Source organism: Haemorhous mexicanus, chromosome 4, assembly GCF_027477595.1.
Source record: "Haemorhous mexicanus isolate bHaeMex1 chromosome 4, bHaeMex1.pri, whole genome shotgun sequence".
In the NCBI taxonomy this organism is placed as follows: domain Eukaryota; kingdom Metazoa; phylum Chordata; class Aves; order Passeriformes; family Fringillidae; genus Haemorhous; species Haemorhous mexicanus.
The window spans coordinates 4,482,301-4,499,362 of record NC_082344.1 but is presented as its reverse complement, the minus strand read 5'-3'; the positions used below and the strand labels follow the sequence as shown (position 1 = coordinate 4,499,362).

At 41.4% G+C, this 17,062-nt stretch overlaps 1 protein-coding gene across 4 annotated transcripts in view; it reads left to right on the top strand.

Annotated features, from left to right (window-relative positions):
* Window positions 1-247: 247 nt before the first annotated feature.
* Window positions 248-17,062, top strand: part of PRDM5 (PR/SET domain 5) — a 58,296-nt gene continuing 41,481 nt past the window's right edge. For all 4 annotated transcript variants that reach the window (XM_059843706.1, XM_059843704.1, XM_059843703.1 and 1 more), the window contains exons 1-4: window positions 248-502; window positions 4,729-4,812; window positions 11,672-11,794; window positions 16,459-16,642. In XM_059843706.1, the coding sequence (XP_059699689.1) occupies window positions 410-502; window positions 4,729-4,812; window positions 11,672-11,794; window positions 16,459-16,642 (484 nt within the window). In that variant the 5' untranslated portion in view covers window positions 248-409. The remainder of the gene's footprint in view (window positions 503-4,728; window positions 4,813-11,671; window positions 11,795-16,458; window positions 16,643-17,062) is intronic.

Here is a 17,062-nt window from a genome sequence, read left to right as displayed (position 1 = left end):
CCAATTTCAGCCTTTAGATCCCCGCTTCCTCACAACCAACCCCCGAAAGCGAAGGATTACTTGGTTTCGGAGCGAAGCTGCTCTCACACATCGGTGGAACACGAAAAAAAAAGAGGCGGCACGAAGCCGGGCCCGGCACAAACCCATCCCGTCCCCTCCCGGCCCCGCCGTCCCCTCACGGCGCCGCCGCTGCCCCGCCGGGCGCGCGCGCCCCCTGCGGCCGCCCCGCCCCGCCCCGCCGCGCGCGCTGGCCCCTCCCCTCAGGAGCCGGGGGAGCCCCCGCATCCAGCCCCTCTTCCTGCCCCCTCCCCCGGACTCCCGCTCGCCGCTCCCGGTGGGATGGAAGTCCCCCCGTAAGCTTCTTCCTTCTCCCCCGTAGCAGGCGGCGGGCCCCGAGTTCGGTGCAAAAATGCTGGGCATGTACGTGCCGGATAGGTTCGCCCTGAAGTCGTCCCGGGTGCAGGACGGGATGGGGCTCTACACGGCCCGCAGAGTGAAGAAGGTGGGTGATGGCGGGGGAACGGCCTGGCCCGGCCCGGCGGGGAGCGGCTGCCACGTATCGCCGGGGAGTTGGGCGGCTCTCCCGCCCCTCTGCCCCGCTCCAAGTTCTCTTGAGCCGCGCTGTGCCCGCCCGGGCTCCCTCTGCTCACGGGAGGCACCGCCCGCCCGCTCCCCCCTCACGGTACAAGGAGCCTCCCGGGGCGCTGCCCCCTCGGGCGGGAAGGGGCGCGGGGGCCGGCGGAGGGTTTGCTCTGAGGAGTTTTATTCTCCCCATTTTGTGATTTATTTATTTATTTTACTTTTTTTTTTTTTCTTTTTTAACTTGGTCTGTGCGTCTGGCACAGTTTTGAGGGCAGAGCTCCCCCGGGCGGGACCGCCTCCGTGAGGGTCCGCGCTCTGAGGGCGAGGGGGGCGCCCGGAGTTCTCCGGCTCCCGTCACCTCCCTCACGGCTCTCCGGGCTCGGCTCGACCGTGGTTTAATTCCTTTTTTCGGCGTAATAAAGCCGGGCCCCTGAACGATGTCATTCAGCTGACCCGAGTCTCGTACTCCAACCAGGTGATGCCTCTTCACACTTCATAATTGAAAGTATCTTGGTAATGTGAAATTCCGGCTGAGATTGTCCAGGTGGCTTGTTAGGACACATAAAGGCATACCAAAACTATGAACCCGTCATTAGTATACATTTTTCTGTGTTTTGTACGTTTCGCCTTCCATCTTTGTCCTCGTTTTGGCTCTGATTTTTTTCCTAATTTTTCATTGGTTTCATCAACAGGACTTAGACACGATGGGGTGGAGGTCTCACATTTTTAAGGTGTCCCTGAGTGTTAAGGGGACCGGGAGGGAACAATTTTATTTCGTTTGGTTTAATTCTTTAAAACTTTTCTACTGAGATTCTGAAGTTTCGTCTGAAGACTTTGTGGGTTCACACAGCAAGGAAGGTTGTACACTATTACCATTTGTTAATCTCTGGACTCTGAAATAGAATGAAATCGAGTGAAACTCATGGGAATCAGCATCCCCAGTTCAGAGCTGGGGGTCTGAGCTTCCTCCTTTACACTGTTGACAGCTGAACCATTAGAGCTGCTTGGTGAGACAAATACAGCATTTTCCTGCCTGAATTATTCCACCTTACTTAGGAACTTCATACAGGCCAAGTGTGTGAGGTCAGAGCTGTGCAAACACCTAGAAAAAGTGTGCAAGGGTGGTGTGTACTTCATGTGGACTGCAGAAGGCAGAGGCAGCTGCAGTAGGATCTGTTTGTATTAGGAGTGTCTGGTGACAGTGTTTGTCACAGACCTGTCCTTTGGCACTGAGTCCTCTGTGCTGGTAGCACAGAGAGCTGTGGTGTGCAAAGCCCTGCTCTGAAGAACAGGCAGAGGAACCAACTCTTGAGTTGCTCTGTGATTTGTTAAAACATACTCCTAAAATTTGTTGGGGACCTAAGTCCCTTGTTCTCTGCTGGGAGAAGGGTGGGTGTGTAAATCACTCTGGCTGGTACGCTGAGCACAGCCAGACTCCATGTTACTCTTTTCCATGGAAAGAAAATTCACACCTGAATTGCTCTTAACTTGTTCCCCTGTCTAGTAATGAGGCAGAAGTACCACACTTTGTGGCTGTGATTAACAGTAGCTTATAGCTGTTAAATTAATTCCATGGAGTTTTGGGATTGGGAGGAGGTGTTGAATGTGACACTTTATTGTGAAGTAAGACCTAAGTTGCTAAGTATTAAATACTGCACTGTTTTCTCTCTGTTGCTGTCACACAATTGCAGTTGTCTGAACTGAAAGTAAAAAAAAAAATTGGATGATCTTATAATCAGAAATTGTAGTACTAGCTCTCCAAGTGTTGTGGAGGCCTCTGAAAATTCTGCTGTTAGCAAAGTTTTGGTAATAATACAGGCTGAACTGCTATGCCTACCGTCTGCTTGTGCACCTTCAGGCGTGGGGGGCTTTCAGGATTTTGTTTGTAATCATAAAAGGTACAAACTTTTTGTTTTGTTGCCTTAACAAAGCTGTGGTTCCCGTGTACCTTCTGTTTCCATGAGCTGGCCTCAGGCTGCAGAGCACCCACATCATGAGGCTCTCGGTGTAATCATCTTAAGAGGCATTGCATTTCTCAGCGTTTTGCTGCAACTGGAAGATTAGTCACTGCTGCTTTTTTGAAAGCAACTGTTGAAAATAGCTTTTTCAGCACTGGAAAAGTGTGCTTTTCTATACTGAATCATTTCTCTGCCTTCACACTGTGTTGTATGCCTTGCTTTTATTGAGCAGAGGGGAAGTTGAAGTCTTGAGTGTGTTTTTGATTAATGTATGTTGTCATATAACAACATGTTTATTAACCAGAAATTATGTATGTATGTATATATATATATATATATATATTAGGAAAATAGTCTGCAAGGCTAAACAAATAATTGCCCTTATCCCCATGGACCAAGACATCAGGTTTTGGTTACCCCCCAAATTTGAGAAGCCATAAAAAGTGCTTAGAAATCTGCATCACCTGCAGCTTTTGTTATGTTTACTCTGTGTTCAGAGGTGGACATGTTGCTTTTGCCATCGCTCTGAGCTTCCAGAAGGTCTTGAATACTTGAATATTGCAGTAGAGATTTCCTGGTTTGGAGTACTGAGGTGGGCATGGTGTGTGGTGGTTGCTGTTCTGAGCTGTTGCTGTGCTTCAGCGATGGGTGAAATTAACACTGTGGGTGCTGTGCACGTACAGCTGTATTTGCCTGTTTCCACCTTCCTTGCCCATGAGGTAAGAGAAGGAAGAAATTTCAGCCTAAATATTGAATCCCAGGATTTGAAAAACTGGCAGGGGAGGAACTCTGACATTATTTATCAGCAGAATGATGAAGGGTGGTGTGGAAATCGATGAGAGGTAAGGCTATGAAGCCCCGGAGTGCCAGTTTTTACTGTCACTGCCCCTGTCTGGCTCCTTTGTTGCTCCGGGCTCCAGTTGCTGACTTCTGCTGTTCTTGTGTTTTTTACCTTCTGCTTTGCTGTTCCTTGTAGTAAAATGTTCTTTGTGCACATTTAAAAACTTGTTCCTCCGTTCTGTTGCCTCGTTCTGCCATGTCAGTTTCCTTTGTTTATTACCACTTCAGGTTTAATTTTAAATCCAAGTTGTTTGTTTTTCTGAAAAATTTGATTTCCTGTTTCCAAGAGGAACAGACCTGGATGTTTTCCATTCCACTTTATTCTCTTTACCTGTAGGCAATCTGTAAAAACTAAGCAAGAAGGAAAGCATGTAGCACGCTGTTGCTGGGAACATGGAATGTGTCTGGAGGAAGGGATAAGTGGACAAGATCAGTACTTTTTATTTTTTAACCAAAATACCGTTGTTTTTAAAAGAAACACCAAAGTTGCTGTTCAATATACACCTAAAATCTCTCATGCTTGATAGGATAAGTGCTTCTGGATCTGAATGCTACCTGAAAGAGCACAGCATCCTACATTGCAGGTTTTAGGGCCTGTCCCTGCAAACAGGGACAAGACGGTGTGTGTGGGGGGAAGTTGGGCCTGTGGAAGAAGAAAGTCCTATTTAATTGTTTTGCCCTGCTGCTCCTGTGACGTCTGTGCAGGAAAAAAACCTCTGATGCCAAATACTTTTGGAAGAACATATCAATGGATGCTTTCACAGCGGGTGTTATGACTAGCAGGTGGTAGAACATTTTAATTTTGTTTATGAAGGCTCAAATTAATTCTTAAGCACGTGCGTGCTCCCTTACAATTTTAAACAAATCTCTCTGTATGATCAAGCCCTCGGTTATTCAGCCTTTTGATTTGTGGCACTTCAAAAAGTGGTGTTGCAAATAATCTCACAAATAAATCTAATGTAAACTCAGCACTTGCCAAGTTCTTTGTTTTAGTTGGATGCCTGTTGCAAGGTGCTTCCTGAAAATTTTGTAATAAGTGTAAGAAATCTGACTTGTAAATTTCAGCCTTATTTAAAATAAAGAAAAATCCTGCTTCTCAAAGGAGAAATAAGCATGCAGAAGGTAGATATGGTTTTATGAGGTTCTTCAAAGTATGAGAAGAAAGGGAATGAGCTTTAAGTTGAACCCTCAAGGATGTGCACCTTCTTGGGAATAAAGTAGGACAAAAAAGGAAAACTCTCCTTTCCTGTTTGAGGCTAAAAATTACTCCTCTGCTGGAGTTTGGTGATTGTCTTCCCTTTTTCTTTTTCCCCCTACTGATCCTTTTTCTTTTATAATTTTTCCTTAGGGTGAAAAGTTTGGCCCCTTTGCAGGGGAGAAGCGAATGCCGCAGGAACTGGATGAGAACACAGACTGCAGGCTCATGTGGGAAGTGAGTAAAGTGACTTCATTGCACCTTGCACCAAGTGTTCTCAGAATTAAGTTTTACTGTAACAATTCCTTTCTATTTTGTGTCATAGCTTAAAGATCCTGTAGTGAGATTTAGTATTTTTAAATTACGCTGCCTGGGTGGAGGAAGATTGACTTCTTTAAAGCTAAAGAAAAAGCAAATGATGATTTCTAATCAATGAAGTGTGAAAAAACATCAAGTCAAGCCAAATACAAATATAATAACACTGTGAAAAATCATTGAACATGTGAAAATAATTAGAAAAAATAATTTGTATTGGGAGGCAGATTGTAAATTACAGAGATCCTGATTTATGATGATCAACAGGTACCAGCTTATGGCTTCCTTCTGCTATAATATGAAACATTTCCCAGGGTGGCACTTGTGTTGCAACTTGGCAAACTGCATGAGCGAAGTTTTAAAATGTTACCAGTTTTTAATGCAATGAGTAGGTGTGAGGTCTTTAGTAAAACAGAAGCCTGGTGCTGTGGGCAGGCAGTTTACTGTGGAGCAGCAGTTTATGCACTAGTTCTTGTAATTAGGTACATAACCCATCCTAGCTCCTGTTGTACCTGTGTGTGCCTGAAGTAAAATCTGAGTTCACCACTTGAGGAGATGACACTGACTGAAAAATACTGGCAGTAGCAACATTTCCAACTTGTTAAAAATGCCTTCTTTCTGGTGCCCCTGTTCTGTCTTTGTAATCTTTATTTACTGCTGTAATTCTTTGACCAGAATTTATTTTTTCTTTTTTTCCTTTTTTTCCTTTTTTTTTTTAATCCTCAGCCAAGCAATTTCTATTGAATGCTCATTTAGTCCTCTTTTATACTGAGGAGAGGATTAATTTCTTACTTTACCTTTCTTTGGTTAGAGGTGGAAGGACTGTTACTGCATGGTACGAAAAAAGCTTACGTTTGACATCTGGCTTAAAGCACTATCAGTGCATTTACCACAAAATACATGTTTATTTGAAAAATCTCTGGCATTAGCATCACTGAGCAGATTATGAAGAGAGCAGAGTATTGATGTAGCCTTAGCAGAGCTACAGATAGAATCCATACACTAGAAAGATGACTGAGAGAATGTTAAAAGTCCATCTCTTTTAACCCAAACTCAGTATAAATATTGTGAGTGAAATATTTCTAGGTGAGTGCTAACTCCAGCCTGTGGGGCTCTGTTTTTTCCCTTGCTTTTGTCTGTTTCAACCTGGGTGTTTGCCCCAAATGCCCTTTCCCAGAGAAGAGGTGTCGGCAATTTGTTCCCGTTTCCCTTTTGGGTTATGTACTCCGAGGAACGAGTTTCATGCTCTTTGTTCCCAGCTGAAACCAGAGCAATACAGTGTGCTTTTATTACAGGTGTTTGCTGAGTACAGTACATGTTAATGTGCCCTGGCTCACTTGGCCCTTCCTGATGTGTCTGCAGGTTGTTTTAAATCAGTAAAATGCTTGTGCTAGAACAAGGTTTTCAGAAAAGGCAGGGGGTGGATTACAGCAATGAGAAGGCCTTTAGGTTTGCTGGAAAGCTTTATGATTTTCCAGATTCCTCATTGCTCATATTTAAATAGATTTATCTGTTTCTGCAGACAGGGAAGAAAAGGCAAAGACATTTATTTATTGGTGACACTAATGTGACCCCATTGACAGCAAATCAGAAAATGAGGTTTTTATGAGCTGTTTTAAAATAATTTCATAATATCTTACTGTAACCTAGTTTTGAGAGCCTTGAAAAGATTCCTGCATACCAAATTTTATGACTTCCTGAATGTTTTAACCCAAGTTGTTCATGTTTACTGAAGTTGATCTGAACGTGAGCTTTATAATATAATTTAAATCATGCTGGGACTAGTCTGAAGTTGAAAACTGAGACCAGGACTGCAGAAAGTAAGAATCGAACAGCCCAAGTAGATGGTTATTCCAGAGCCTGTGGGAAGCACGCACAGAAACTGGCCAAGTTTGTGTGTAGTCAGCTGTACCAAAGATATTAAAAATAATTAATTTGAAGGCTATTGGCGGGAGGCACACTAAAGCCTGACTTCACAGTCTGATGGCAGTCAAAAAAAAAGTGTTCTCAGAGAGAGCACCTTCAGAAAGAAGACTCAAGCAGTAGAAGCTTTTTGTAAGTCAAGGAAAAACATGGGCATTAGTGCAACATTTCTCTCCTTGGCATGTAATGCCTGGGATCCAGGCTTCAATTTTATGGAATATTTTGCTGTGAGGAAGTTTGCCACATGCATTCCTGGTTGTGCAGAGTAGTGCTCTGTGATGTGGTCTGTTTTGATCAAACCATTCCTTTTACTCCGAGACCAGCATTGTGAGTTGGCATCTTTAAGGCATCATGTTGAGACGGAATTGCATGCATTGTGTTTCTTTTGGTCTCAGGGAAAACGTGGCACCCAGAACATTTATTGAGCCCAGTGATTTTGTTCAGTAAAATTCTGAAGATGTTAGAGTTTCTATTTAAATTAAATATAGCAGAATGCTATTACTCTGTCTGTAGCATGCATAGTTGTGAAGAAATCAAAGGTTTATACTTGCTCATTCAACAGATTCCTGGGAAGTGGAACATTCCAGTGGGTGGGAAGCATCCTTGATCTTGCTGTTATCTTTGTAAAGACCTACAGGCTGAAATGTTTCATTTATGAGTGGTGTGAAAGAAAAAAAAAACCCTCAAACAAGCCTGTGGTAACCATTTAGTTAAGAGTGATAATAAAAAGCCAAGAAAATGTCCAAGTGGCTTTGTGCTTTCTCTTTCTTTCTGTTAAGAAAACACCTCTGTGTTATCCCCCAGCTCTCTAAATGTGCTGGTGAAGGACACAGCTTGTTGCTGGTGATGAATTGAGAGTTTTGTTCTTACACCTTGATTAAATACTTCTTTGTGTGTGTTAGTAAACTTGGCGTAGCAGCTTTGAGCTGTATTTGCTGGAGAAGCAAGTGCTTAAAGGCAAGCAGGAAATAATCTTCAGGTTAGAAGTTCACAGACGTTTTTGCTCTGGAGGCTCAGAAGTGCCTTTGTGAAGGGGAGATATCAGTTCATTTATGTACGTTCAGTTCCTTTTCTTCATTATCCTTAACCAAGGAAGGGAAATTCATTTCACTCCTACTGGATTGTGGCAGGCATATACTTCTGGTGATGTCTTTGGCAAATGTTGAAACAGGGAGTGCTGGAAAGATTTGGTCCTTCTTCAAATACTCTGACATACCATGAAGAAATGTTGGTCAGGGTTGGATGGAACATAATACGCCATGTAATGCTGAATGTTACATATTTCACGTTGGGTTTCTGTCTATCTGCCAGGATCATGTTTTCTTCATTGTTACACTAAAACCAAAGAGATCAGAAGACAGTCTTTCAATGGAAGCCAATGTTTGTGTTTATTTATATAAGAAAATGAAATGAACTTAAATTTCTGCTGCTTAACTTGCATCACTTTTGCTGTGGCAGTTGTTTTCAGTTAAATAAGCCTGCCTGAAAACTAGTGAAGGCAACAGAAAATCTGCTATTGGCTGCAGCCAGCTTCAGATCAGAGCTGTGGTGTTTAGGATGGAGGTATAAGAAGTCAAGCACATTAAGCTTGGTGTGTTTTGGTAGCTTTTTTTTTTTTTGTTTTTTTCTTCTTTCTTTGATATCTTGCCTATAAAATGTGCTTCTGGCATAGGAAGGCTCTTACACACAAGACATTAAGTCATATGATGTCCAGTGATTCATGATGAAATAAATCTTAATTTGATGAATTCTGTGTTTGCTGTCAAGGTGAATATAATACTATAAATCTAATTCTGAACAATATAGTCTTTAATTTTTCTGTGTGTAGACTACCTTCCCAGTGATTGTTCCTCAAATACGGTTTACATTGAAAACTGTTTGCTTTTAAATGTTTTTGGCTGAATCTTTGTTTAATTTTCAGAAATGCTTTTGTTTTTCTCATTTCTTAAATGATCTGGGCTTTTGCACAAATAAAAAATTGGTGCACTATCTCAGCTGCAAGTCTACGTCCCAGAATTTCAATTTCAGTAAATTATTCTCAAATGGGATAGATAGATGCCCAGAGTAGTTACTAATGTTATGATCAACTCTGTTAAAACTTGCTTTAGTCATCTTTATCCATGTTAAATGTATGACTTTGTATTAATTTTAGTGACTTTTGGAGCAGGCCCATTACTGATCTTTTGGTTTGGGTGATGAGAAGGATCTACTCCTAGAAGTAGCTGAGAGTGTTAACCTCCCATCTTCAGTTATGGGATGTGTTTAGGATGCTGGAAAGCACGTGCTGCTAGGCTGAGGTGTTTGTATTGCAGCCTCAACTTGCTGTAGAAGATCACACACAGGAGAGAGGGAGATTTGGGTATCATTCCACGGAAAGGGAAGTTCAACCCTACTCCTGAAAGCTCCACACTTTGCAGGAGTCTAGGAGTCAGCTTTCTGTACCCTCCTGTCCCTGGCAGGGTCAGATAATGTCATGCACCAGAAGGAGCTTCATTACCACGGAAAACTTGCTGTGTGTTTTGGCTGAAGGAAAGTGTCACATGCTGTCTCTGTCCCAGACTTCTTACTGAGCAAGCAGATCAGTAGTGCTGCCTCAGGTTTCTTTTGCTGGAGTTATTTTAAATATCTCCACAAAGTTAAAATGTGAGTTTGTACTCTGCGGTGAGCTCTGTGATGGTCTGAACTCAGGATGCTGAAGTATTGCATCTAGCTGTTTTATGCTACAGCAATAAAGATAATATTTTCAGCTAATCCAAAAAGAAGCAGTGCAGAAACCAGTACTTTTCTCTACATGATTGTTTGATGAACATGGATTTTTCGATTTAGAAATGTGTAGGAAATTGTTTCCAGAAAGCGGCTTAGGTATTATTTAGGCCTGTGTAGGGCTTCATATGGGGAGCTTATACATTGACCAGGGACGCATCTTTTCCTGAACTCTTCTGTTCCTGAATTCTTCTGGTGCTTGTTAATGTGGCATCTTTCAAATTGTCCTGATTGGCTTTGAGGTGGACCCTCACCCTGTGTGGTGACAGTGAATGTCACATGTGACAGTGAATGTCATGTGTTTCATCTTACGGTGAAGGCATTTGACTGAGTTGGTTCAGTGACACCTTTTGTGTGGATTCTCAAGAAGATAGTTCTTGAGCACCTCGGTTTGAGGTACATAACGTGGATATGCGTATGCATTTTGGGTGTTGGTTTTAAGTGCTAGGTTTGGGATCCACTGCCACCAGTTCATTTAGGAACCTTCTGTTCATGCAAGCAGCAAAGGACTGGTTCATGTCACCAGTCTAGAACACACAAACTACAGTGGTTTTGCACTTTTTCTTGACTTCTCATGCTCACATCTCTATATTCAATGCAGCATTATTTCTTTATGAGGTGAAAAAAGCAGTGGAAAATACAGAATGTTTTTAAGGGATTTATCGTATTCCTTTATCGATAGTTTCCTTATGTGTTAAAGCTCTGCTTCGTGTTTGGCATCTCTCTGTGGATTGGCAGAGACTCTGGAAGCATAACTGAGATGACTGTGTATCACTGAAGCAAATATAAATTATATAATTTAAGGATCAAGCCAATAAAGAAAAATTGATGAAAAGTTAGATAGCGTAATGTATAGTTTTTTTAGTAGGATTTGGATTGCTTCTCATTCCAGCTGAAAATCTGATGGAAGCCTTTACAGGATCTACACGGTGGGCTCCTGCAACTTTTGCTTTGGTAGCTAAAGCACAAAGCCTCTGTAGAGCTGGGTGATTATTACAGTATCCCAGAATAGTTTGGGGTGGAAAGCGCCCTAAAGACCATCCAGCTCCAGCCCCCCTGCCAGGGCCAGGGATGCCACTCATTAGATCAGGTTGCTCAGGGCCCCATCCCATCTGGCCTTGAACACTCCCAGGGTTGGGACATCCGGGGCCTCTCTGGGAAACCATTAGTGCTTAGTGTCAGATAATATTGTTTCCAGATGCATTTCAATGTGTAGGTTTGACGCTTTTCACTGTGGTTAATCCATGTGTTGGAAAGTAAGAGCTTTTAAAGTTTGAATGTTGGCACCTTTTCATGATGTGTCCTTTTTCCTTCAGAACAGCAGTAATGAGTTTGAGGATCCTTATTTGTTTGCAGAACTACAGTAATTCTTTTTTTTTGCTTAATCTGAGAACAACATGCTGTCACCTGCTATTATTGTAATGGAATACAGTTTTTGTCTTTTTAATGATACCCTAAATGTTTAGGTAATTGAAGCAGTCATACTGAAGAAATATGATATTGCATTCTATTAGAAACAAGTATAGCAAGAATGTGAGCAATTTATATACAAAGCCACAAAGACAATCTATTTTTGATCTTACATAGCCAAATTCCCTAGCTCTTAGGAAATACCTGCCCTGGGTACTTCTTGTTGACAGATAGAAAATAAAATCCATTCATTATATAAATAAATCACATAGAATAATTGTGTGGCTGTATGACCTTTTTGCATAGCTCTCTGTGGTCTGGATCAGTGGAGATTCCAGTGATCTATTACTTAAAGTGAAACAAACAGGTTTTTATGGCAGTGACAGATATATTTTTGCAGCAGTATGTCTTTGTGTTTTGAGGGGGAAGAATGACTTAGTTAATATTAAGTTTTTATTTCTATTATCTTCCTTTTTTCACCGTAAGCTGGAATTCTGTCAAAGTTGTAGAAATCATACGAATGATGCGGATCTGTAATGGTAGCCAAAAGGTCTAGATATGGAGATGGATGTATCTTGTATGCCCAATTCTTTTTTCTAAGTGTTTTTTTCACTGAGTGGAAAAGGCTGGACATATTTGGTTCTTTAATTTTATTTTGCTTGGGGTTTTTTTTTGAATGCTTCAGGTTCGTGGGAGCAAAGGCGAGGTCCTGTATATCCTGGATGCCAGCAACCCACGCCATTCGAACTGGCTGCGCTTTGTCCATGAGGCTCCATCCCAGGAACAGAAGAACCTGGCAGCCATCCAGGTAGATTTGGTGGATTCCTACCATTTGCTTCCTGTTACTGATTTACTAATTTGATTTCCTCTTTGGCCTTCATGTCTTCTAATAAAATTGCAAGATCTGAGGAGAATAGCGAACTGCTTTTCTGCCTTTGTTTTTAGAAGAGAACTCTTCTGCTTAAGGTAATACCACAAATAAGAGTGAGAAAGACCAGAAAAGTCATTGTAATCTGGTGCTATTTGAAAGGTTTAAGGATTGTAATTATTTAGAGACCTGTGTGTGTTTCATGCCAAACTTGGGTATGGGCTTAGTTGTGTGTAAAGCAGAATCATGCATTTTACATTATTGTTCAACAAAATCAGTAATATCATATAATATAGATAACATATTATATAGTTAATTATGAAAGTGTGACAAGTTTGAAAGGAGGCATGGTGCTGAAAATATTTAAGTAGAAAACAGAAAATTGAACAATCTTAATTGTCTGATAGGATGATCATAGCCTGGGGATAAATTAATAAAAAAAAGTTAATTTTCTTGTCTTTGCTGTTGATCTGAATGTATCCAGCTCATTTTTTCATTTTTATAGTTGCCATTTGCAGCACTCTCTGGTAATGAGTTGCACCGCTTTAATTATGTTGAAATATGCTTCTGTTTTTCTTCTAGACACTCCTTAATTTCACTTGATTTCTTAATACTGGTATAACAGTGAATAGTTACTTTATTTTTCTGTGCCATCTTTGATTTTATAGAATTCTCGTACATTGTTTCACTCTTATTTGACAGCTCTTCTCTCAAGCTGGAGAGTCTTCCTCTGTTTAATTGCTCATTTTTGGAAGTGTTCTCTGACTTTACAGGATACAACAGAGACAGGGATACCTTTCCAGTTCCAGCTGTTGTTCTTTTGGAGATTATTAAAGAAATTAGCTCTCTGCTTTTTTTTTTTTTTTTAACAGCTCAGTTTCATAGTAAATTAATTTCCACTCCCACATAAATAAGAATTACATGACTCTGTGCATTTTTTCTCTCAAAATGTATACTTTACAAAATGTTGTTTCAGGCCAACTTAAGGTATTTGCTGATGTAATCCAAACTGGAAAGCAATCAGGAAAAGGAGAATTACTTATTAGCATTTCTTAAAATGACTGTTCTGCTTTTTCATAATGAGATGACTTTGTTCCCCCGGGATTAGCCTGTGTGTCCCTGACAGAAGAATTATAGTTTATTTTGAGGCCAGACAAAAAGCTTTTGGTTTTTCTATGCCAAGAAATCAGAAGTTCGCTTCTGATGAAATTTGTTGTCCTCCTTATGGTAGCAGACATGAGCGGCTCTCATACAGGAGGTGTGATTAGCACCTCATCAGTGCAGAGTCATTGTTAGCAAAGGCAAAGTAAGGCTCACAAGAGAGAGCAGTGGGAACAATTCATGGTCATGATTATCTTTCCAGTAAATGACCTGAACTTCTGAATAGAAGTTTTAATGGAATATCCAGTGCATGCCAGTGGGTTTCTTTATAAGGAAAACAAATAAAAGTTTGCTAAATTATCTCACAGGGTTTTTTAGGACTTTAAAGCCTGTCCTAATACACAGTATTCAGATGGAAAAATATTCTAGCCTTCATTGGGAGCTGTTACTGAAAACTGGAGTGTGGAGAAATGCCAGAATTGCTGTAGTAGTTTAGCCTTGTGTTCTGTTCAGTGTCACATTTGTGTCTCAGAGATTTTCTGCCTCGCCATGCAATGTAACACCGTAGGAATAGATCAGGAGAAAGAGCTGAGGCTTCTGGATCTTGTGTGTGTGTGGTTCAGGTGCTGTATTTTAAATGAGGTATAATCTGAATTCTGGGCTGTGTGTGGGGGTATGTGAAATCATCTCCACGCATTTCCTGCATTGCAGTTTCTGCCCTCAGACATTACCTGTGCTGGTTTTGCCTCTGCCAAACTTGACATCCTGGAGCTGCAGGGAAGGACTGGGAAAGGCAGTGTGCTTGTTTAGAGAAGTAGCCAGGGAGAACTGGCAGAACAGGTAGGCGAAAGAGCTGGTTTGCTGGCAAGGAATCAGATACAGAGGGAAATGAGGTAACTCTGAGGGCACAGAGGCAAAGTGGGTAAGGATTGGGAAGGCTGGGTTGGAGCCAGCTGTTCACGCTCTGAAGGGTGGAAAAGCCCTACACTCCCTCAGGTAACACAAGACTGTGCTGCTTCCTCCTCCTGTGTTCTAAACTTTCAGGAGTGATGACATGCGTGTTTTGTGCTTTTGGATGGAAGTGTGATGGGCTGTCAGTGATCCTGTGTTCCCTCTTACAAAGCAGATATGAAGCTGTGTAACTGTGTGGAAAAGCCAAGAGTCTGCATCGAGGAGGTACCTATAGTGGACCAAAAAGGAGATAGCAAGGGCTGTTGGGACTGGAAAACTGTATTTGCTGAGCAGGTCTGTGTGGCTTATAGTGTAAAAGATGACAGTGAAGGCAGAGGTGAGAAAAACATAATTGAACAATAAACCAGGAATAACAGGAAGGGAGGTTGTGGTGCCACCATGGTGAGCAAGCGCTTTCAGTTTTCTCCCAAGGACCATTGTGGTCTGCTGCAGATGAGTGGTAAGAAAACAGCCAGCGTGCTCTAAACACATGGGCAGGTGGAATGGCTGCAGATGTGTTTTTAGAAACAGGGGGGTTATTAAAATAATTTAAAAGACTGTTTACTGTGTCTGCATGCACGTAGATTAATGTGATTCATACAGGTGCTGCTGGTGGGGGAGAGATGTAAATTCTTTTGTGGTTTCTGGAGAGCTTCCATTGCTTTCACTCAAAATGTTGCCTTCAGGAGCTACTACAGCTAGTGGGTATACCTTGATTAATTAGTGCTCTGAATACCTGGCTGTTAGCATTTGTTTGGATGGAAAAGCCAAACAAATTAGTTTTGGAAAAGAAATGAGTTTAGATTGGGCTGGCACCAAAGCTAATTTCTTTCTAATGCAAATGTAACCCAAAGCACTCAAACACTGACAGCTCCTAGTACTTGGGGCTTTATTTTTGCCTGGGATACATGACTTTCTCTTTTTTTTCTTTTTATTTCCAAATTTTCAAAATCTTTAATTTTTTAAATTCTTTCTATTATTATTTTTGGTATTTCGTTAATAGAGATGTGCTTCCCTTCATGAGGTTTTCTTCCTTTTAGAGTAAGGCTGTCCTAAACAGTGATGCATTAGAGATTTACCCCAATGGTTTTATCCTGTCTGTGGGGAGACTGAGTCTAGAAAGACCTTCTACTTTTCCTCATGTCAAGAGGATTTATTTTGACTTTAGACTGTACTAAATTAAAGGTTTCTGCAACTTGACAGAGACATATGAAACCCAGCAACTTGTAGATGTGTACAGAGGTTAGGTTGATGTGCTGATAGATATCTGGACTGCAGAATAGATCTTGAGAAAAAAAGAAATCATAATTTTTTTGTTTTCCAATGCTGCTGTTGAGATAAGGACAGAAGTGGTGCATTCTTGAAAGTAGCAGCTCTATCCAGTCTACTGAATTAAGTAGGTTTCACTCTTGTGTGACAGTATCTTGTGTAAAATATAACAGACCTTCTGCAGCTCCGAGAGTGCTGCATCCCTGTTGACAGTTTAAATTAATCTTAGTGTATTACAAAAATTAAAAATCATTATCTTGTCCTTGCTCAAGGAAGCTTGTTACAAAATGTATGGCTAGATGCAGGGCAAAGAAGCTTCAGTTAACTTTTCTGCATTTTACTCAGATAAGATTTAAGATTTATGATAGGACTGGGAGTCTTCATTGCATAGAAATGAATCTCCTTCAGTGCTTTGGGCAGTACCTAAAGCAGTTGGTTCACATATAGAAAGAAAAAAAGGTATCTCTATCTCACAGAATATCAGTTTAGGGGACAGATGTACAGATTCCTCCCCACACCCCATAGTGCTAGCCTTGCTAACTTTAATTAAGTATTGTCAAAGCCCAAAGTTGTTAGCTTATGTAGCTATTTGGAAGCTTGTCCAGGCATTGTCAAGAAGCTTTTGGAGCTTATTGTTACGTAGTTTGTGCTGTTGTGTGGAATGGGGCTGGATCCTTTGGCCTTTTGTGGATCCACACTGATTTAAACCAGCACAGGGTTCAAAGTGCTTTTTCCAGATGTGCCTGCTAGTTTGATAGTGAAGATAACTGACCAGGGGTGAAAGCCCATTGGAGAAGGCTGGGAATCTTGAGGAGAGGAAGAAAGAGAAAATAACACAGTGTAAACATGCTACTGAAAGCTGTGATAGAATTCCTGCAGTCAGCTGGGGAGAGAAATAAAGCCGTGTTGGTTATCTAAATTTTGTTGGTTTTCTAACTCTCAAATATTTCATTTTCAAGCCCTGAAGTTCTTGTCAAGTGGAGTGTGGCAGGAAAGGACTTTAATGCCATCTCCACCTTGGTCTAAGCTACAGGGAATAGTGGAAAAGCCTCAAAGGTGAGGCAGGGAAATATTCCCAAGTTAGCAGAATACAAATGCACCCATCCATGCAGCCACAGTGGGAAAGAAGTCTTTAGCAAGGCTGTTGTAGCATTGTGCTTCCTGAGGAGTGGAGCCAACCCTTCCATGGTTGAGGGATAATATTAGTGTAGGGTCTCATACTTGTCCAGATTTTTGTTTCTCTGTCATAATTGTTTATTGCCTTTACTTCCTGTTTGCAACAGGAGGGGGAAAATATTTTCTATCTGGCTGTGGAAGATATTGAAACAGACACAGAGCTTCTGATTGGGTACTTGGACAGTGACATGGAAGAAGAGGAGGAGGAGGAGGAAGAAGTAACTGTTATCCAGGAAGATGAAGACAGTGGCAGCAATAAAGAAGTTCAGCCAGCTGGTGAAAAAACTGCAGGTGAGCAATATGTAAAATATAGGGTAACTTCGGAGCTTGAAAGTGAAGAAGATGGTGTGATGAAGATGTGATGATGAAAGTGAAGAAGTGAAGTGATGAAGAAAGAGAACACTAACTGTATAGGACTGGGGAACTGGAAGGTCCCTGGGGTTGAATCTGAGTTCTTGCATTATTTTTATCTCTTTTTTTTGGGGGTTGGAGTTGAACTTCTTTGCCTTATAAGGAGCAGCAAGTCTTGTATATTACTGAGTGAATGATTGAGCCTGGATTTCTTAAATAGTAACCATTAATTTTTGAACTGGAGGCAGAGTTTGTTTCACCTGACACACCAGCTTGTGAGTGTTGTGCTTTTCCTCCAAGAGGGGTAATTTCTTTCTTACTTAGGGGGAGAGAAATAAACCTTCCCATATAGCTATTCAG